This window comes from Brienomyrus brachyistius, chromosome 4 (genome assembly GCF_023856365.1).
Source record: "Brienomyrus brachyistius isolate T26 chromosome 4, BBRACH_0.4, whole genome shotgun sequence".
NCBI lineage: Eukaryota > Metazoa > Chordata > Actinopteri > Osteoglossiformes > Mormyridae > Brienomyrus > Brienomyrus brachyistius.
The window spans coordinates 1,998,000-2,020,021 of NC_064536.1; the positions used below are offsets into that span (position 1 = coordinate 1,998,000).

Consider the following 22,022-nt stretch of genomic DNA (forward strand, 5'->3'; position numbering starts at 1 on the left):
AAAATTTGTACAATTATACAATTTGTATGCAAACAGAAAATTCACTGAAAAAGTAATAGTAATACTGTAGGTTGACATGCAATGATAATGGCATTGAGTATTAAATGTCAGTTAAACATTTACCTTGCGTTTATCTCCACCTTTTCTGTGTGGTGTGTGCCATAACAAGTCTAGCTGCAGACGGCTGTAGAGTGGAGCTCCACTGGAAATACATGATCTTTAAGGACATACAGTGGAGCTCCGGTTAGGGGTAGGGTTAAGATTAAGGTTAGGGTCTATTCGCTATAACACAGAGTTGAGATCACCCTTCTTGAACAAGTCAGCAATAGCATCTTCAATTACAGAGGCCGTGGCCTTCGCATTGTGCCTCTGGTGGGCTCCTGAAGTAGGAAACTTCTAAATATATGAAACACTAAATTGCCTCTCTTATTATAATAAGGCTTTTACATGTTTAAATAAAGTATACAAGTTTTACATATTTTATTTTTAACACTCGAGGTCGCTTCACAAAGAACAAAACAACAAAATTAATGACAATAAAAGTACTGAAAGCAGTAAAATCAAATGACAAAACAAATTAGAATATGACATCCATCCATCCATCCATTTTCCAAACCGTTTATCCTACTGGGTCGCGGGGGGTCCGGAGCCTATCCTGGAAACAATGAGCACAAGGCAGGGAACAACCCAGGATGGGGGGTCAGCCCATCGCAGTATAATATGACAATTTATAGTAATTTACGTTTCCTTCCATTGTAAGTACCTTCATTATTGTAAACTATGAACTGGACCCACGTCGTCTCGTCTCACTGTATACATGTTTATAGCTGAGATAATACAGTTTACTTTGACTTCGATGTGCCAGCAGCAAAACTTTCCGATCAAGGTGGAATATGTACCACATGGGACTGCTGTTGATAAAATTCGCCGATCGGGGGGAGGAGGCTATTTTAAAGAACATTTTAACCAAATGTTATATAAATGGATTATGGTGGACAGCAATATACAGCAATATTTTCCTATACACATAAATAATATAAACAATTAACACGTACTTTGATACTGTGTGATAAACTGACAATTTTAGTGAACATACCTGAATGCCAGCACAGACGATAAACTCCTCAGCTCTTCCTAGAAATTACATAGCGATACCGTTAGCTCGTTCTGACAGGAATTTAAAATGTTTATTTAATCAGTTTAATACCAATGACACAAAAAAATAATGTGGGATTACGCCTAAATGTGTTTCAACCCATCGTATTTTATCTCTTTATACCCGTTAATATGATACTTAGAGGATTTTATTAATGTTTTATGCACAAAGAAAAGTGTTGCGTCTTACCCGTGACAGTGCTTTGAACTGCGCGAGAGGGTGAGCGAGGGAGTAGGAGCCGCACAAAGAGTCTCCATGACATCAAGTACAAAAACGCCGCTGGCCTAAGTTTGAATCTGACAGCAAGTTTTTGTTACTCTATTTTTCATAGTAATACGGACTTCCTTGGGTCATCCTTAGGACGTCCTCAAAGGACGAGTTCTGGACATTCTGCTGGACCATTAATAAAAAGAAGTAATTCAGATCAAATTATTTATTTAAAAAGCTATTCCTGGAAGCTGTCACAACAACTCGCTTTTGAATGATTTCTTTATTGTTCATAGTAAAACGGTCGTCCTTAGGATGTCCTCTTTTGGTTCGGAAATCGTCCTCGAAGGACGAGTTCTGGACATCCTGATGGACCATTAATAAAAAGAAGTACTTCAGACACAATTATTTATTTAAAATGCTATTCCTGGAAGCTGTCACAACAACATGCTTTTGAAGGATTTCTTTATTGTTCATAGTAACACGGTCGTCCTAAGGACATCCTTAGGACATCCCCAAAAAAGGGACGTGTTGCGGACGACCGGAGGACGTCCTCTGGAAGTCCCTTGTTTGCTGGGTAGCGATTCTCTTGGGAGAGAGAGCTGCTAATGACACACTCACACACAAGTTATGCTCTTTGAACCAATAATAGAACTGACCAGGTTTTATTGCTAGTTTTACCAGCCTTTAAAAAGGCCAATCTGTTACCGGTGCGTCCCCTAGAGGTTAGGATGCGCACAAGCATAAGGAGGGTTAATTCCTCCTGGGCCACCACCAGGAAGTCAGGGAACCCTCTCCTCGCCAGTTGCTTCAGGTCACTCGCGAATGCCCCCAGCAGCTCGCTCAGTCGACGTTGTCTGCTTGCTAGCTCTGACTGTGCGTCCTCTACCCATGCCGGCCGGCCGAAACGTCGGAGCAGCGCCGCCTTGATCTCGCTCCAGTTGAAGTTCTCTTCTCCTCGCAGGTCCTCCAATACGCTGAGGCTTGCGCCTTCCAGCGTAAGTGCCACGTGGACCGCCGTTTCCCTCGAGCACCAGCTGTTCAGCCCCGCCGCCAGCTACACTTGGTAGAGAAACACGTCGTGCGGTCCGAGGCCTATGTACGATGGAAGCTTGACCCCCGCGCTGGTGTTCTGCTGCGCAGCTGGGTTTACCCGCACTAAGCGGTTTTCCCTGCCGTGGGCATGATCTATGCCCGTCCGGCTACTCTCCGCATGGGGAGCGGAGCGCCATCGTTCTCCGAGGGCGTCGTGCTCCCACCAGCCTCCAGAGGCGCCATTTTCTTCGGGCAGGGGGCTGCTCGCCATTTTATCAACGCTTGCCTGCCGCTACCGTCTGGGGGCGCTGCTTTCCGCCGGCTTCTCGAGGCTTTCCCAGGTATTTTTGTGGTCTCCTTCCAGCTGTTCAATCCGCCGCTCAATCTCCTGAAGCATGGAGATACCCATCCCACTCCTGAAACTAGTGTAGCGGTTCTCTTGGGAGAGAGAGCTGCTAATGACACACTCACACACAAATTATGGTCTTTGAACCAGTAATAGAACTGACCAGGTTTTATTGCTTGTTTTCACCAGCCTTTAAAAATGCCAACCTGTTACCGGTTTGTCCCCTAGAGGTTAGTATGCACACAAGCATAAAGTCTTGGGCAAGGCATGATGACAGAGGCCAGACTCACTGAGTTATAATTTGCCATACCCGTTACATCCATTGTGAGTCTGGACATCCATCATCAGCGCGCTCATACAAACACAACACAAAGAACATGTGCAGCTTGCTCTTTTACCTGCAAACACCAGAACATGCACACATAATGAGCAAAACTCCAGCATAATCCCTGTTCCCATGATGCACCTCCCACAACAGCCAATGAGAGCTCCCAAAGAACCATTACAATATAGATATATATAGACATATAGATCTAACTTTGATAGTTTTAGTCTTGGAAAATTTTATAGATACCGGTGACAAGTACAATTACCTCTGGTGTAGCACGAGTGCAATGGCTCGTTTTTAAAGGGACATGCACCCCATTTCAACTCACTACATACAGAACGGGCTAAGTTAAAGCAAATAATATAGCTCCCCATATTACCTGTAACATGTAAGTGCATGCTTATTTTATTACTAAATATATTTATTAACTATAACTTTACCTTGCTATACAAAATGACTTTATATTATTCCAGAAACTTATTCATCTTTCTTAACAAACTGGAGAATCCAGCTTGAATCACTTTCATTTATACACAGGAAATGATCCGATCAAAGCGAGAAGGGTCCAGCTGCAGAAGACTGTAGAGTGGAGCTCCACAGGAAATATGTCAGCTCCACAGGAAACACGTGATCTTTAAGAACGCAAAGTGGGGCTAATCTTTACGACGTAAAGTGGAGCTCCACAGGAAACTTACTTTATTATATTTCCCAAATAAATGCCACATATGACCCCGTTTTTTGACCAGATTCTTACTCATTCTTATGTCCTAACAGCAAACACAGTGGGATGAGAATTGTGACTGACACAAACTCTACGTATCGCTGCGTTAACAGCCTCGCTATATGTGCTATATGCTAACTACCAAGCTAGTTGCAATTTGCGCAATCAAATAAGATACTCTTTATGAAACTTCATCGACACGACATGATTAAATTCCAGCATTTCACATAGCCTTTTATTGATTGACTGTTGGTTATGATACAGGGTCTTCCATGAGTTAAGTTTACATACAAAGCCGAACCGCGCTTCTGCGCACACCGCTCTCTATGTTGTCTCTTTACTCGCGGGTCAGGAAGTGAGCGTCTGACTACCGGAGCGGGAGTTGAGAATAAGCCGTTTTAACGGAAAGTAAGGCTTCTCCGAATAAAATCTATTAAATGAAATATTAAACGTAATGTAAAATCTTTTAAATGAACCAAATAAACTTCCACCAGATTCATTAATAAGCATGCTTCAACCTATAAATGTACAGATTTATTAGTTATTAGATATTCCCCTGAAAGTCGGACGAGCTAGGAGCCATATTTTAGCTTCTGAAACAGACGCAAAAGAAATTTTGCTTTCATGTGCAGCAGCTTACAAACACAAGCAGGTTTGTAATAAAAGCCCTGCTGTGGTCTGGAAGCATGATGAACCCAGAAAATATGAAAACGGGCTAAATAATACGAAATTGAAAAACAAAATGATTTTACTCACTAAGTTAATAAATCAGATTTAACCGACGTAAAAAGTTAGAAACAATGTTGTTTGAAACAGAAATTCATTTCAACTTGTACCTGTTGCACTCCCATTGTGAATTTTATACCTGTGGGATGTGAATCGGTGAATCTTACCATCCCTAGTGTGAACTGACAGGGTTTTAAAAAGGTTGTGGTACAAACTGGCTTAAAAAGCGTCAAGAACAGAAAGTATCAGCTGGGAGATTTGGGAGAAGCAGGACATAAGGTTTTATCTACTGGTCCAATTAAGATCTTTCCAAGTCTGAGACAAGGTGTGGCTCGTTCTTCTTCAGGGAGTCAAAGAAAAGCTCTTTCAGCCTATCAGTGTTTAACACCTCATACAGCCTCCTCATCCTGTCCTGGCTGGTACTGCCAGCACGTATGTTGTTGTACTTTTCCCCGCCGATGTGCCCATGTAGGTCGTCCAGTATGGGGTCAATCGCTGACACTCTCTGGATGATGGCTGTCCTGTGTTGGTCTAGAAACGCCACACCTGAATGACAAGAGGTCATTGGAGAATGAGCTGAAATAAACCGTTGATACAATAAAGCCATTATTCACTTAAAAGCAATCAGTTTGTTAATATGCCAAGACGAAGGACTGGGACAGGATGCAGTTTGGATTGTCACTGTGAATTTGAAAACAGGAAGAAATTGTTTCTAAATGATACAATTATCATGTAATTAGCATTGACATTATGCCTTACGATAGATAAAATAAATGTTGCTGAAGTGAATCCATCCATCCTAAATAGATTAATAGGTGATTATTATTCATTACGGAAAGGCTCCTGTAGTCCTACCATTGAGAAAGGAACCTGGACATAGTTCCTATTATCATCTGTTTGGGTTAAAACTGTTAACTTAGGTAAAGCATTTTCTCTACATGCAGTGAGTTATGGGATGGTTAAATCCATCTTTTCACCTCATGAAAATGTATTTGGATGCAGTGTGAACGTCGTTATGACATCAGAAAAAGGTACAATGGACTGAGCAGGAGAACCTCGGAATGGTACCAAAGCAGGAAGTGACACCAATGCCTGTATTAGAGATGCTGCCAATCAGCATCATCTGTGAGAGTCCAAACAATGACCCAGTTTGGGTTCTTTGTCCCAGTGCTCATGGTAATAAATCCCACCTACCTGTATCAGTCATAGATGGTGATGCAGGAACGGCACCTGAAGGAAGAGAGAGCAGCTTGGTTAAGGATTTCTTTGAGGGCTTTTTGGTTAGTTACCCTGAAATGGTGTCAGGTATTATTCCAGAAGTTTGTGTGAATTCCTGTTAAATGAGGCCTTTCCTGTTTCTAAATGACATTAAGCAAACAGCAGAACGCTGCCTTTCACAGTGCAGTGAACAGTGAAGCATATTCTCTGATTAAGCATTAAGCAGTTAGAATCAGGGGTGCACACTGCCCACACTGGAATCTCTGCCCAGTGGTTAATCATGTTTGCTCGTCCTGATGGTCTCCAGCTGCCCTTTCTGTTTATTTCCATATAGAAATTGCATGTTATCACCTGTGAGATCGATGAAGCGCCGCTACACGACTTTACCGCTCCTGTCTTCCAGGACACTCAGATCCACTTCCACCACGTCACGGTTCAGAAATAGCTCAAAAGTTGGGTGGATTGTTTGGTCAAAACTGTATTCAAACTCTTCATTCTAGAGGCGAAGAGGGGAAATTGCTGGTGATGTTCCGAATCCCAGTTAAAAGTGGGAACTGTTCCTCACTAAGAGCCGGGGTGGGATCCACACCCCCAACCCTTTAGGTATGAGCCACCCTGTGGGCTTTAATTGCAACATTTAATTCACAGTAACTGCAAATGCACTCACCCCTCTATGTCTTAAAAATGCATGGAAGTTGGACCCAATTGTGACACACATGCCCATAAAAGCAGACCTGCACCCCTGTTAATAGACAAGGCTATACAGTGTAAAGCACAGATAACTATGGATTCAAGCTGGTGCACTCAAACTTTAGAGTGGTACTGCATGTCAGCTGGACATTTATATATTAATGTGTTTGTTGATCGTGGTTTGGTTCGTCACCTCTGGCTGGATCCTCCTTATAGCCTCGTGGTCACAGGAAATCCTGTACTGCTCATTATGAATGAGTTTGCACATAGAGCTGGTAGGAATGAGAATGTTTTCTTTCTGTTGCTCCTGCTGGTGCACCTGCGTTGTGTAACATTGACAATGAGAACTGCAACCTGTCCGCTGGCTTATTCACATTCATCACCCACCATGTGGATGATGACAGAGCAAAACCTTAGTTTTACAAAAACCAAAAAGCTTATAAGAACGCATGATGCAATCACACCTCATTATGTAATAAGAAAATGAAACAAGTTTACATACCATAATGTGGAGTTATTACATAACGTGTCACACACCACAGATTAGTATTAATTTCTGAGATTTCAAATATTATTGGAGTGTCTGTGCTGGTCAGAGGGTGTGACTGGGTGGGAGATGATGTGTGTGGCTGAGCATTGGTGAAATAATCAGGCATGGAAATGCTCACCTGGTCAGGAGACACATTCAGGGGCAGCAAGAACACATTCAAGATTTTTGCTATGGGCCGGACCAGCAGTAGCACTTGCCCTCGGACCATGGGGAATATTTTCCTCTTTATGACACCAAAAAGAGAGAGGCTGGTGATGCTGATGACCACATGTGTGTCTGTCACCTCCAGTGGCTGCAGAATCTCCATGTTGTCTTCGGTTACATGTGCTACAGCCAGGTCTTCATCTGGAAGCAAAATTGATTGATTCGTTATGGACAAAAGTAAGAAGCCTTCAGTTTGATTCATAGCTCTTCCCTCAATACAATAAGAATATGTGATATTTGAGAAGCTGGAAGATTCACTTTCATTTTGCTTTTCTTTCCTTTCTCCATTACGTGACATGCAGTTAGCACATGCCACACCCCAGGTAATGTTTATGTGACGCTATGCGATTGGCGTACGGTGTTCGGAAGACGGAAATAGTTCCTACATTAAACTACTCACTATGAAGTCTGTAGATTATCTTGAAGAAAATGGTCATGATGTCTGGTAAGAGACATTACTATTTAATTTCTGAATGCATTTTTTTGCCGCATTAAACGCCACAGAAGAATGCCATTTCAGTCCCACTTCATTTGACAGAAGCCTGACATTTCTACAGCCGATATCGCAAAACCAGGCACCTCCCAGCAGAACAGCCTATATGGATAAGTGCCACTAAATCCCTAATACAGTGGTTCTCAAACTCGGTCCTCGGGCCCCACTGCTCTGCTTGTTTTCCTGCTATTCCTGCCCCACACACAAGTCCCAGCTGTCTTTCAGCTTCTGATTGACTGGACACACCCGATCCAGGTAATCAGCAGTGTGTAGGGCAGGGATAGCTGGAAAACAAGCAGGGCAGTGGGGTCTGAGGACCGAGTTTGAGAACCACTGCATTAATAAAACATATCTTTTTTAGGTTTTGGGGTGAACTTCCCCTTTAAACAAAGCAAGTCACAATCTTACTGTAACACAGAATTTGTAAACCATCCTGGCCAAGTGTGGGAAGAAGCATCTGCACTTTCACATTAGCCTGCATAATTTACCTGCACATGACATCTCACAGTGAGGGAAGTGCAGATTCTTCAGGGTCCCTTGGGGACACTCGACGCCAAAAAGGGGCCCCGCTTGACTCCAGCTGCCGGGGGGCTTGGGGGCTTTTTCCCAGGAGCAGAAGCTGTAGCTCAACCCCCCACTGGACTTCATCACAAACACCAAGCCTGTGACACAGCAGAAGAACCTTCCAGCATGATTCACCTGAAACCTGAATCACAGAACCAAGGTTGGGGGAGAGACTCTGGCAGTGAATCCAAGATGGTATCATACTGATTGTGTCCTCTACACTGGACAGTGTGATTCGTATTTGAAGTGGTTAAAAGTCACTGGATGAGACAGTTGACTGATGGATGTCTTCATTATCCACTTGCAGGCTCCTCACAGTGATGTGGAAGTTCAGTTACATAAGACACTGCAGAGTTACCTGTATTCTGTCACGTTAGTTGTTTCCACCACATCAGGTATAAATAAGTGCTTGTTTCGCGATACCTGAAAAAAAAATCTAATCATCCCTCATGAATCAAGACTAAAAATTATGGTGCTGTCATCTTCATGATTGGTTGGCTTATTTTATTCATCTTAACGTATAACCTTGACTTAATCCCATTTGCACAGTATCCAGGTTCTGTGCAGTAGCCTCTTATTATGCATGTTGAATTTAAATATTTCAGTTCATTCCATAAGTTTGACCTTGATTGCTAGATACTTGTTTCATTACTTCAGTCAAATCAAACAACTCACCAGCTCCGGAATCCAATTCCAGGCAACAGTGACAGACGTGGAGGCTCTACATTGTTTCAGAGATGAAGGTTTCTCACTCTTCATGAATTTTGCTGTGTCTTGCATATTACTGCTGCGTATTACAATTCATCATTAATACACGCTTAACCACATGTACAAATACATCCCACACATCTCACTTCTCAGAAGCCTCTCTCGGTAACTCAAGAGCAGCCATTTGAAACACTATAATGCAGTCTCACTGCAGAAGAACTCAACGAGTAAGGATTCAGTCATCGGTGCTCCACTGGAAAAAGCTGTCAGAGAAGTTTCCAGTGTCCCTAGAGGGACTGATATCTATTATAAGGGAGTGGCAAGGTGGTTAGCACTGCTGCTTCCCCGCAAGAAGGTTCTGGGTTCGATCCCAGCGTTGGGTGTAAGACCTTTGTGTGTGGAATTCTCACGCTCTCCCCGTGTTTGCGTGGGTTTCTGCCGGGAGCTCTGGGTTCCTTCTGCAGGGCAGGTTGATTGGGAAGCCTAAACTGGCCTGTGACTGTGTGTGAGTGGGTATATTTATCCTCGTGGAGACATAATGTGATAAATATCCTTTTTTTTCCCCTTATGGGGACCGGTTTCCTGCTAAAATGCAAAAACTCTTGTATTTTATTTGCTTACTTATGGTTAGGGCTGGGTGGGGGTTAAGGTTGTCATAGTTAGTGTTAGCATTTTTCCGTAGATGTGAATGAGCGGGCCCTATAAGGATAGGTATACCCTACATGTGTGTGTGTGTGTGTTCTCATGCCTGCCCAGGGTTGGTTCCCGCCTACACCCCTTGGTGTACGATCCGGTCCCCCCCGCGACCCCAGTTGGGATTAAGTGGTTACGGTGATGGATGGATTATATATATTTAATTAATACTTAATATCATATATTATTTATGCTCTGTCAAATGTTTAGAATGCATCGCTTTTCACTGCACTAAGGCTGGAGAGCAGCTCCTGTAACTCGTGGGGCCTGGATTTGGGGGCGTGACATGGCTCAGGGGGCTAAGCCTGTGTGCCTGTGATCAGAAGGTTGTTGGTTTGAACCCAGCTTCAGCATCTCTGCAGATCCTTGAGCAAGGCCATTGACCCCCAGCTTCCTGGGCACCACAACAGATGGCAGCCCTTTGTGGCCAGCTTACTCTTGCCTACAAAGAGCAAGTTGGGGGAGGTATAAAGACAATTTCCCCATGGGGATCAATAAAGTATTTATTATTATTATTACCACCAAAAAAAAAAAACTTTCTGTGTTTGTTAGCATTATCTGAGTGTTCAGTGTTCTGATGAGGAGCTGGGACGTACTTAAGACTCTTCAGAATATTTGGTATTTTGTTTCCACATGTCTTGTATCTCGTTAAACCTGAAAAAGTGTTGCTCTTATTCTTGGCCATTTCAGTCATCGTGCTTGTAAAGACACAGGCAAATGCAGAATAGCAGCATGTCAAATGCATATTTATATTTTAAAAATACAAAATACAATAGTTTAGTTGGCACTTGCTTGATGGCTATATTTTGTAGTTTCTTTTGATGTACTTTCAAAGTGGGTATTTTGTATCAGAATACATTTTGATGTATTTTTGCCCATCTCTGAAAATAAATGTATAGTGTCACAGACATACTGTTGCATTATTTTTCTGGTTTGTGAAAGATTGTTAAGAATGTAAATGTAAAGCCGGTCTGCACCCCACCAAGGTGAATTTGCTTAGTTTTGGCTCTTGGTTGGCTGATGGGGGATGTATTGATGCTCAAATGCCAAATTAACACAAATGGAGAAGGAAAGGTCTCGGCCGTCAGGTGCCCAGTTTAGAAAAAAGAGGAAAGAAAGAGAGAAGAAACATGGAAAGGATAAAGGTATACAGCTGTTTCATGTCTTTATGAGCGTAATGTTGTGTTGCATATAGGCAGTAATACGTTTGTTAGCCAATAGGGTAATAGTGTAATAACTAACAAACTCTTCTAAGTCATACAGCAATCAAATATTTTTTTCTTGAATGACAATTTTATTTTACAAACCTAGTTTTGTATCCTTTATGTATTTTGAAAGGATTATGAATAAAAAATATAGGCTGTGCATGCTACTTAACAACTGACAATGAAAAACAATTGTTCTAAAAATTAGTTTGATTTTAAGAGGGATATTTATAAATTTTAAATAATATAGGGATAACAATTTTTTTCCACCATTCACCAAAAAAATATTTTAGTATGGCACTAATAAAAAAACAATGAAATGTACATTTACTGAAAGATATAGTGCCTAGTGGGAGTCATAATTGTTAAATAAAATTATACCAAGGCAGGGCTCTAGACTAACTTTTTGCACTGGTGCGCCTAACTTTTTTTCTTAGGTGCACCAGCACAAAAGTTAGGTGCACCCAAATTTTCAACCGCATCACATTTAACACCGCAGTTTTACAAGTTCACTTTATTTATTATTGTTTTTATTTTTTCGTTTTTAAGTATAAGAATATTATGGTTAATGCAGTAACGAGACGGTAGGCATATTATTGACACAGGCTCCATTACATGACATGGCTTACCTCGGGCATGAGCATGCTCGACATCAATGTGTCCAATAAGTATATTCACCGGTCTTCCTCTCCGCAAGATACGACCGTACACAATGACGCATTCCTATGTGGCGATATCTGTGTCTCCGTCGATCAGGAATGCCATGTACGCACTGTTCGCAATTTGCACAGACGTCTTTTTTTTCAATGTATGGAAACTATAAATTGGGCGCACGCGACATCATTGCTGTACGTCGGGTTTACGTTCAAGCCATTTTTCTTCATAAGAATTATTTCGGACTTGAATTTAGTGAAGGGAAGTTCTTCTTTTGCAATATTGTAGGCAACGTTAAACTTAATTATCATCTCGGCCTCGTCTGATGATCTGTTTGCTGCTGCCTGCGGCTGAAAGGCAGCGGGGAGAGGGGACACTTGAGCAGTGCATTTATCGCGGCATGTAATGTGTTTTATAGATGCATTGTGCTTTTTCAGCGTTTCAATTCTAAATGTATTAGAACCAGTCACAAATGCACTACTGCCGGCCATGGTCTTCCCACACTCTTTACAGTAAATACAGTGCATTATATTATCGGCTTTACTGTATCTTAGCCAGGGAAACTGGTCAAGCCACTCTTTTCGAAATGTATACACTTTACCCCTTTTAATTTCAGTGGGCTCGGACTCGATCGTATGTGGCTCATTATCTAATGCCGTCTCCGGACCAGGGCTTGCTATAACTTGGGAGGTTGATGGCTCCGTGTCAGAGCATTGGTTATGATTTTCGGACGGATCAGGCCATAACTTAACATTCTTAACGAAAAAGCTGTCAATCGTTCTTTTCATCTTCTCTCATAATCCACGGCTACATCCACTGTTTACTCACCTTTCTCTGTCTGACTGCATCACATGCATTTTCAAACGTACACACACGTACAGGAATATCTGGACCACGGCCAATCAGAGGGGGGGGCGGGGTCCGCCCTTCACTATCTCTGATTGGTTTAGACCACGATATGGGCCTAATGTGTGTCTGTTGTTGAACAACAGGGAGACTTTAAGAGTCACGGAGTTTCGTTTTTTTTCCCCCTCGAACGGCTGGTCGCACCGGTGCAACCTTTGATTTTTTTTAGTCGCACCATTGAGAAATTAGGTCGCACGTGCGACCAAATTGGTTGCACTCTAGAGCCCTGTATCAAGGGAATGATTTAAAATTTGTGTGCAAAAAATAGCTCATTTGTTCCCGCAATTTGCAATTAATTCTCTCATTTTCCCAGTTCTGCGAATGAAATTAACGGAGTGACTATTTGCACCCAGTATATCTGCCCATTTGTTGGCTATTTACACCCGGCCTCCTCAGCCCCCACCCCCCAGCTCAACAAAAAACATAAACACTGTGTTGCTTGCATGGTCGCATGTTACTTCAATGGCTAAAGGCGCCAAAGTGAGAAATATACAAAGTATAATTACGCTAATAACAATAACGACATTATTATTATTAATAATAATAATAATAATAATAACAATAATAATTTAGCACTGTTGGCTGTACTGACACCTGGGTGCAAATTGCAGCTGCCTGCTATATACACTGCATGTTTCGTTCCTCCGAATGCTACAGGCAGCACCGGTCCAGTCTTCGGAGACTAGGGACAAGTGGCCACACAATGATTCAAAGTTCTACAGTGGAAATCAGGGGTCATGGTCATTAAAACCTATATTCTAACAACAAATACATATACAGTATGTACCACTGAGCCCAATTTAGCTGACAGTTTAGCTTGCTCTCACCTAAAAGTTCTTTACAAACATTACTGCAGACACACAGCACTTTGAAACTCCATTCCAATGTGTGATATACTTGCACAAAAATCACCAGCACACACTATAAACCTGTAAATAATAATATAAGCTAATGTGTCCATTATTAATGGTGCAGTGGTTAGCACCGTTGTCTCACACCTCTAGCACCAAGGTTTGAATCTCCGTCATGGTATGTGCATTTTGCATGTTCTCCCTGTCTTGTCATTTGGTTTCCTCTGGCTACTCTAGTCCCTTCATCATAGTCAAAAAACATGGTGAGGTTAACTGGAGTTACCAAAGTACCCATAGGTGTGCGTGTGTGTCGTGCAATGGGTTTTAGCAATTAAGCCGTCATAATGCTTTAAAGATACAGAGCCCAGTTGGAATATTATATAGTACTGTGTAACCCATAGAGGATGTTCTCATTAGGAGGCTATTAAGAAGATATCATACAGTGTGACCTTGTAACCTTTAAGGAATGTCGATGAATTACTTTTGCTGCACAACGTAAATAAAAAATAGGTATGAATAAGTACGTTAAACTAGATATTTCTGTATCTGCATTTTATGTTGGCTCTCTTATATTAGCCTTGATTGTATGAATATGCACTTTAAATAGCTCCACATTTTATTACTCTTTTGAAGGCCCAGAATATTCCATTCTGTGACTGAATATCACAAGACCAGCTGAAACCGCCAAAACGTGTTACATTTTATCAGTGAAACCTGAAAAGTTTCACTTTCCCACTGTAGTGTCCTGGGCTTCTTGCCATAATTATACAAAGAAACAATATTGTCTCAGTTATGTTTCCAGAAGATTTGACAACCAGCAGAAATCAGTGACAGCCTTATCATATCGGGGTGGAGGAGTAATTGGACCCCAAAAGACTGGGAATAATAGTGAAAACATTTAGGGGCAGAATACCTGAGCCCCAGAAGGAGAGGCACAATGACGGCACCTGGCCCAGAAAGATGATGCTTAGGAATTCCCTGTGAGGAATATCTTGATAAGAGATATGAAGACTGTATAATACTCAGGGTAATTCAGCATGGGACACACTCCTGCAGGGGGTCCAGCCTTGGTTGTAACTTTGTTGGTGCAATAAAGACTGAATGTGAGGATCTACACGCATGCGGCTCCTCACACCTGATTTGGTGGAGAAGGAAAACCAGAACACCAGCAACTCATTTTCAGCTGGTGTTTGAGGAACATGACTCAGCATTTCCTGCACTTTGGTATTTGTGAAACCTGTAAACAGCTCACTCAGGGGACCATGTTGGCACTGGGAGATTTCCGGGCAGTGGCAGCCAGATGTCTGACTAAACACTCATTGCTGGAGGTAAAAGAGAGGGCAGGAACACTGACGCATCCTGATGACATTAGCTTGACAGCCGTAGTACTACGCATTGGGAACGCCATGAGACAAATGTTTCCTCCTCCAACTGAAGCAGGCATCCCAAAGTTGGCATGGGATAAAACCATGCACCCCAGGGAATACCTGGATAAGTGTAAGGAGGATGGGACGCGGCGAACCGGGTGTCACCCCGGACCGGAGGGGGTGCAGCGAGAATGGTTCCGGCGGGCTGTAATGGAGGGGGTTCCAGAGGAGGTGCGGCCTGCGATCCTGAATAACCCAAACTTACCGGGTGCGGACTCCCACGTGTGGGATAGACATGTGATACACCACCTGCAGGTGCCAAGGATGAGGCAGGGAAGGAGAGTGACATTAAAGAGCTCCAAACTCAAAAACTCAATTGCTGAAGTTGCAGGTGGGGGAGGCTAAGCAGAAGGTCAACGAGAATAAAAAGAGGGTGGCTGGGAAGCAGATGGTGGCAGAGGCGACCACAGGGGGCCCACCCCCACAACCCATGCCAGGCCAGTGGGGAGGAACGTACCTCGCTCCACCCTGCCAATACAGCGGGTGGGCACCCAATTAGGGGAGAGGGCAAGGTGGTCCGGGTCGGGGATCGAGGGGCCGAGGTTGGAGAAGGGGCACACCGCAGAGAGGACCGCCATGGGGAGGCGCCTGCTATCGGTGTGGGATCTTCGAACACTAGGCCAAGCATTGCCCGGCCCCCAGCCCGGTTAAGAGGTGTTAAGAGGGGACACGTGGTGGCCACAAATACCCAGGGCAGCGGGCAGTGGCTCATGCGGCCGGTGTGACCTCGTGCTGCAGACATCTACTGGGGCCTGCTGGAGCCTGGCTAAGCAGGCATCCTCGGGGCCTACTCGATGTGGAGGCCTTGGAATTCACTCCTCGAGCCCTACGTCCCTCCGCCCGATCCACTTCATGTAACTCTGTTCTATGATAGGGATTGCACTGAGTGGTATGAGGAGCTTTTTTCGGAGCAGCTGGAAGGCCATAAATGGCAAGTTGCTTCCAAAAACATCTATGTGGGCCCTGAGGGGGTGGCCTCAGCTACCATCCTCACTCGATGGATGCCAGTCCCGAACCCCTATGTGGCTCTCACCAATCTGGCTCCAGAACAAAAGTGGTTCACTTGTATTGACTTAGCCAATGCTTTCTTTTCCCTGCCTCTGGCTGATCAATGCCGGGACATCTTCTCATTCACCTACAGGGGGTGCCAGTGGAGGTACACTCGTCTCCCTCAGGGCTTTGCCCTGTCTCCGGGGATTTTCAACCAGGTTCTCAAACAGGCCCTGGAAGGGTGCCCCTTACCAGATGGGGTCATGTTGGTCCAGTACGTAGACGACCTCCTCATTGCCGCACCCTCCCCTGAGTCGGCTCTGGAGGCCATGCGGGCGGTATTGTGCTGTTTGGCAGAGGAGGGGTTCAAGGTCAGCAGGGAGAAACCACAGGTTGCCTGCACAGTTGTTTCATTACTTGGGAGGGTGCTCTCTGGGACAGGGACAGGGCTTTCCCCTGCCCATCGATCTGCCATCCTGCATCACCCCAAACCAGTGACAGTCAGGGACATGCTGTCGTTCCTGGGGCTCACAGGGTACAGCCGCACATACATCCCCACTTTGGGCCCTAGTGAAGGAACATGGGCTGAGACGACTGACTGCCCCCCTTAACTGGGACACTGCGACAGAAGAGACGTTTATGTCTCTCAAGCAGCGCCTGGCGCAGGCCGCTGACCTTGCTCTGCCAGACTACTCCCTCCCCTTCTATCTTGATGTTTCTGAAACAGAGAATGTGGCGAACGGCGTGCTGTTTCAGAAAAAAGGGGGGTACTGATGTATGTCAGCATAGGCTTAGATGTAACAGAGAAACGCCACCCAGCATGCACACGGCACGCAGCGGGGTGGCAAAAATCATTCAGAAGACAGCACACATAGTGATGGGGCATGCACTCCACATCCTGACGTCACACAGTGTGGTGGCATATGTGAACTCGCGGATGTTCACCATGACATCCCTCCGGAAACAGAGACTCAGCAAAATATTGGAGGCACCTCATTTGACATTTGTACACAAGGGGATAAACATGGCGGATCGATGGAGAACGGGGGAGCCTCACGAATGCGAATATAAAGTACTCAGAGGAGAGAAAGTAAGACCAGATCTGGAGGCAGAGAAAATAGAGGGAACGGAGGACTGGTTCACTGATGGATGCTGTTTCAGGCATGAGACATTTACATTACATTTACATTTACAGCATTTGGCAGACGCCCTTAGCCAGAGCGACTTACATAAGTGCTTTGAGACTCTGCGATGAATTTCCAACGCTAGCTCAATAAGGACCCAAGCTATGAATACCATCTGTCTGAAAACTCCGTTGAGAAAGTGCAGAAATTTTTTTTTTAAACACACACACCAGAAAAGAGCCAGAAAGAGTAAGAATACAGAAATACTACGTCAGGTATTTCTGAAAAAGGAATGTTTTGAGTCGTCGCTTGAAGACATTTAAGGATTCAGCTGTTCGGACATCTAGGGGGAGTTCATTCCACCAATTAGGTGCCAGGACAGAGAAGAACCGAGATGTGTGTCTTCCTTGTGCCTTGAGGGGAGGTGGGACCAAGGGGGTCTGCAGGCAGGATATGCGGTAGTGGCAAGGCAGGGTGATGACTTTGTGACCCTGAAGGCGGAGCAACTAGAAGGACCACAATCTGCCCCACAGGCTGAGGTGGTAGCTGTGATTGAGGCCCTAAAATTAGGGAAAGGTGAGGATGTGACCATTTATTCGGATTCAGCCTATGCAGTAGGGGCAGTGCATGTGGAATTGAGCCAGTGGGTGAGAGCAGGATTCCTAACTGCAGGAAACAAGCCCATTAAGCATGAGGCCGAGATGAGGGCGGTGGTCAAATGCAAAGGCCATGAGGGATCAGGGACCATGGTGGCAAGAGGAAATCAGGCCGCAGACGAGGAGGCCAAAAGGGTTGTAGGCTATCAAACGGTGAGGCAAATGGTGAGTGGAGAGGAGGAAATCAAGCGAGAACAGGAGCTCACGAGAGAGAGGGTAGGACAAGAGCAGGAGAAGGCATCACCAGAGGAGAAGGCGGTGTGGGTGCAGAATGGAGCGCAGGAGGAACAGGGGTTATGGCAGAGCGAGGACGGAAGACCCCAGGAATCAGGCAGGGTGTGCTGGAGGAGGCACACGGCATAGGTCATGTAGGTACGAGACGGATGTTAAAAAATCTGGAGGGGTGGTGCAACCCCTTCCTGAAGGACATGGTTCAGGACTATGTCCGCCAGTGTACTACACAACCCTAGATCAACGGTGAAACCAGACAAGGGAAAGTTTCTGGCCTCTTCTCGGCCAGGACAGGAGATAGTGATAGATTACATAGACATAGTGACTCCAGCGCAGGGATATCAGGATATACTAATGTGTGTAGACGCAGTCTCGGGATGGCCAGAAGCGTGGCTCACGCGGGAGGAGGATGGCCAATCAGTCATCAATTTCCTGATAAACCAGTACATCCCACGACATGGGTTTCCGGACAGGGTGCGATTGGACAATGGCTCCCACTTCAAAAATAAGGATTTGCGCACAGTAGAGACTGCGCTAGATATTCCTTCGATACGGTGTACCATCCACAATCCCAGGGTAAGGTGGAGCGAATGAACAGTCAAACAAAAATTGGCAAAAATCTGTGCACAGACCAAAATGAATTGGGTTGACGCGTTACCCCTCGCCCTTATGTCCATCAGATGCTCCATAAATTGGGGAAGGGGGTTCACCCCCTTTGAGCTCCAGACAGGGAGGCAATTCCCTGCCCCCCACAGGGAACTGAAGTGGGGGCCAGAACAAAAGGGGGGCAGGAATGCCAAAGCATATTATGATGGATGGCAAGTTCTCGTTTCAGATTTCTCCCGCCAGGTCCAAGAGGGGCAGTCACCAGCAGGGACCGGCAAGCCTCACATAGCGGAGGGGGTCCCTCTGAGAGCCATCAAGAGGAAGTGGTCAGAGCCCCGGTGGACCGGCCCCTTCCAAGTCACCGAGAGGACTTCTCATGCAGTGCGGCTGAAAGGGAAAGGAGACACGTGGTTCCACTGGAGCCAGTGCGCCGCGACGCAGGAACTAGGCAGATCTGTAGCTGAGATCCAGGAGGAGCTCGCCGGGAGAGCACAGAGTTCTGGTTTGGAGGAACTAGACCCAACTCAGGTCTCCACAAAGGGGCAGAATAATCCCCTGACCTGAGAGGACTGGCAGGGTAGTCTACCCCTGTCCGGCAGAAAAAGCAGAAGGCCCCATCCGACATCACGCCACCGAGACCAGGATGGAGACGACTAAGATAAAAAGGGGGACTGTGCGGGGAGTTATATGGTATGTGATGATTGCTTTGTTTATGATTCTAGGATTCTCCACTGACCAAACATCGGGGTCACCTAGCTCGCCAGACTGTCTGGGCTATTATGGTGGCCTGGAGCTTAAATATCCCAGGAGCTCCACCACCTCATTCACCTTCGATTTATGCGACGTAATTGACTGCAGGGGCCAAAACAGTTCATGGAGAGGATATGACGTGTATGTGTGCTATGACAATCTGGCAAACTTTGAGTGCCTGACCAGAGGGTGGACTAGGGGAAACTGGTGTAACAACTGGGGACGGGTGAAAGGGTACACGGGAACGTCATGGACTCCTCACAGGAGGAGGAGCAAGGCTCAGCGAGTGTGGGATGTGATCTGGATGGTCTCGATGTTCGGTCAGTGGAAAGGGTAAATGAGTTCTCTCTTGCTATTGCTGGCTACATTTGCTGCCATATTGGTCATGTGTGGGTACTGCTGCATCCCCTGCCTCCGAGCTCTGTCCGTACGACTGATCACATCCACCATAGAGAAATGTGATCCAAGTCTGCCACTCATGATGCCCCTCATCCCCTTTCCAGAAGGGGTGGAGGAGCTCAGGGAAGAAGACTTCCACAATAAGTAGTGATCTCCTAGCGGAGATCAAAATGGAGAATTGTGGAGAGCAATATCTGCAGGGGAACAAGGACACGTAGGGAGGCTCTGTTCGTACCAAAGTTAATCTATTGACGCAGGCTGTGGTGGCAGCTGCTAGACATAGCAGCTGCTAGGATAACGTACAAAACAACATGGTGTACCAGATAAGGCGAAATTTCCAGAAAGTGGAAAAGTACGGACAGGGGCGGGGCTGCTTGTAGAAGGGTATAAGACACACATGAATAGTAAGGAAGTCGAACTCTGTTGGGATACGGTGTATCCTTCCCAGATCTGTTGGAATAAATGGAATAAAAGGTTATTGGACAACTCATCCACGCCTCCAGGTGATCTCTTCTCATCTACGGACCCGGTGGAGTCCGCCACCTCCGCAGCCTCCACCACCAGTGTATTAATGGGTGTGTGGATGGGTGAATGTGAGGCATAAAATGTAAAGCGTTTTCCGTACTCGTACGAGTAGAAAAGCATTACATAAATGCAGTCCATTTACCATATTTTGTTTGGTCACTTAAGGTTAAGGCTGGGTAAGGGTTAGCCCTTGTGTTTAATTAAGGATGCAATGGACCCTGTCAGTGGGGGTGGTAGTAAATTTTTACAAAAATTTTCTGATTCAGCCCAGACTTTGTAATAAAAAAAGATCTAGACTTTCATCTTTGCCTCCCAATGTATCGCTTTCACTTTCCCCAAGGCAAAATGGGACACACGCACGCACGCACGCACGCACGCACGCACGCACACACACACACACACACACACACACACACACACACGGCATGCCCATTGTTAACGGGACAGTACAGTATGTACCAGCACAGTGCTCACATATATTCGGCATAATCACACCTAATACTTCTGTCATTTTTGAGCAGTTTTAGTGTTGATTTCTGAGTTGATTCTTCCTCTATCCATCGGCTTCTTTACCATTTTTCTTTTGCTTTTCAAATGAATCACTTACTGTCAACATGTTGTGTGTTTCCTCACTTTACATAAATAAACAAAAAATTAATTCATAAAAGAAAAATTAAGGTCACAAATGGAGCAACAAATTAATAGGATCATGTGGCTTTGCAACAAATTTTTTTCAGTCATAACAGGAATTACAGTGTCTGAAATTCTGATACTGCCATTAAATGTTAAGACGTTTTTTAAAGTATTAAAAAAACAAAACAAACACATTACCTGTAACTAAGGGTATAAAGGTGTTATTTGGTATGTATCGAGGTTTTGGGGCCATGGTAAAAGTAAGGTTGTGCATACAGACACTTCCCACTTTAATTAAACAAAGAACGTTTTATTTTTCCAAATAACTGTATAGTTTGGTAGTTGTTTTTCACCTGGTAGAGGTGTCACAATACAGACAATTTTATTGAACTGTTGGTGACGATACCACGGTAATACCTGTCATTTCCTTATATGTACTAGTGCGAATATAAAAGATATATTGTTTTTGGGGAAAAAAACTATGTAAAAAAACTGGGGTCGCTTTTGAGGGCTAGAATGTAAATGTCATTATACAACAGTAGATGGAACAACCAAACAGTTCGATAAAATAACGAACCGCGATACATACCGAACCATGGGCAAACGGTACGTTACACCCCTACCTGTGATGTGTCGTTTGAGGAATTCAGGTTCCTTATCACTTTAAGTCCACAGAATAATCCTGCTGAGATCTGAATCTCTAGGGTGTCACGGTGGTGCAGTGGTTAGCACTGTTGCCTCACAATTCTGGGACCTGTGATCGAGTCTCCGCCTGGGTTACATGTGTGTGGAGTTTGCATGTTCTCCCCATGTCGTCGTGGGATTTCCTCCGGGTACTCCGGTTTCCCCCCACAGTCCAAAAAACATGCTGAGGCTAATTGGACTTGCTAAATTGCCCGTAGGTGTGCGTGTGTGAGTGAATGGTGTGTGAGTGTGCCCTGCGATGGGCTGGCCCCCCTGTTCCCTGCCTCATGCCCATTGCTTCCGGGATAGGCTCCAGACCCCCCGCGACCCAGCAGGATAAGCTTTTTGGAAAATGGATGGATGGATGGATCTGAATCTCCTGCTGGATGCCATGGTGTGTTTATCATCACTGCCTTTCCCCTCTACATGTACTGACCCAGTAATACTGACCTCAGTATCTGCAGTTTACAGCTGGGATCCTCCAGTGCAGCAGAGAGAAGCTTCACTCCTGAGTCTCCTGTGTGATTGTAGCTCAGATCCAGCTCTCTCAGGTGTGAGGGGTTTGACCTCAGGGCTGAAGCCAGGGAAGAACAGCCTTCTTCTGTGACTCTACAGGCTGACAGCCTGCAGAAAGGAAATCAAAATATTGTTTTCTACAGCCATCTATTTACATGTAATTAGCTGGATAAAGTGAGGGAGAGATCAGCAGCAATGTTCAGCTCTCAGGGGATTAACAGCTCCT

General features: G+C 44.9%; 1 protein-coding gene across 3 annotated transcripts in view; it reads right to left on the minus strand.

Annotated features, from left to right (window-relative positions):
- The window catches only part of LOC125740429 (NACHT, LRR and PYD domains-containing protein 12-like), a 69,255-nt gene that overhangs the window by 18,422 nt on the left and 28,811 nt on the right, over nucleotides 1-22,022 (minus strand). Inside the window, exons 7-15 of one of the 3 annotated variants that reach the window (XR_007397625.1) lie at nucleotides 21,731-21,904; nucleotides 8,914-9,025; nucleotides 8,597-8,661; nucleotides 8,163-8,380; nucleotides 7,096-7,322; nucleotides 6,621-6,746; nucleotides 6,089-6,233; nucleotides 5,714-5,749; nucleotides 2,877-5,065 (exon numbers count right to left, since the gene is read on the minus strand). Coding sequence is in view for 1 of the 3 variants with exons in the window: in XM_049011521.1 (XP_048867478.1) it covers nucleotides 6,621-6,746; nucleotides 7,096-7,322; nucleotides 8,163-8,380; nucleotides 8,597-8,661; nucleotides 8,914-9,025; nucleotides 21,731-21,904 (922 nt within the window). In the remaining 2 variants the exon portion in view is untranslated. Of the gene's footprint in view, nucleotides 1-2,876; nucleotides 5,066-5,713; nucleotides 5,750-6,088; nucleotides 6,234-6,620; nucleotides 6,747-7,095; nucleotides 7,323-8,162; nucleotides 8,381-8,596; nucleotides 8,662-8,913; nucleotides 9,026-21,730; nucleotides 21,905-22,022 lie in introns of those variants that run through there. The other 2 variants (XR_007397626.1, XM_049011521.1) reach the window with 2 other exon arrangements.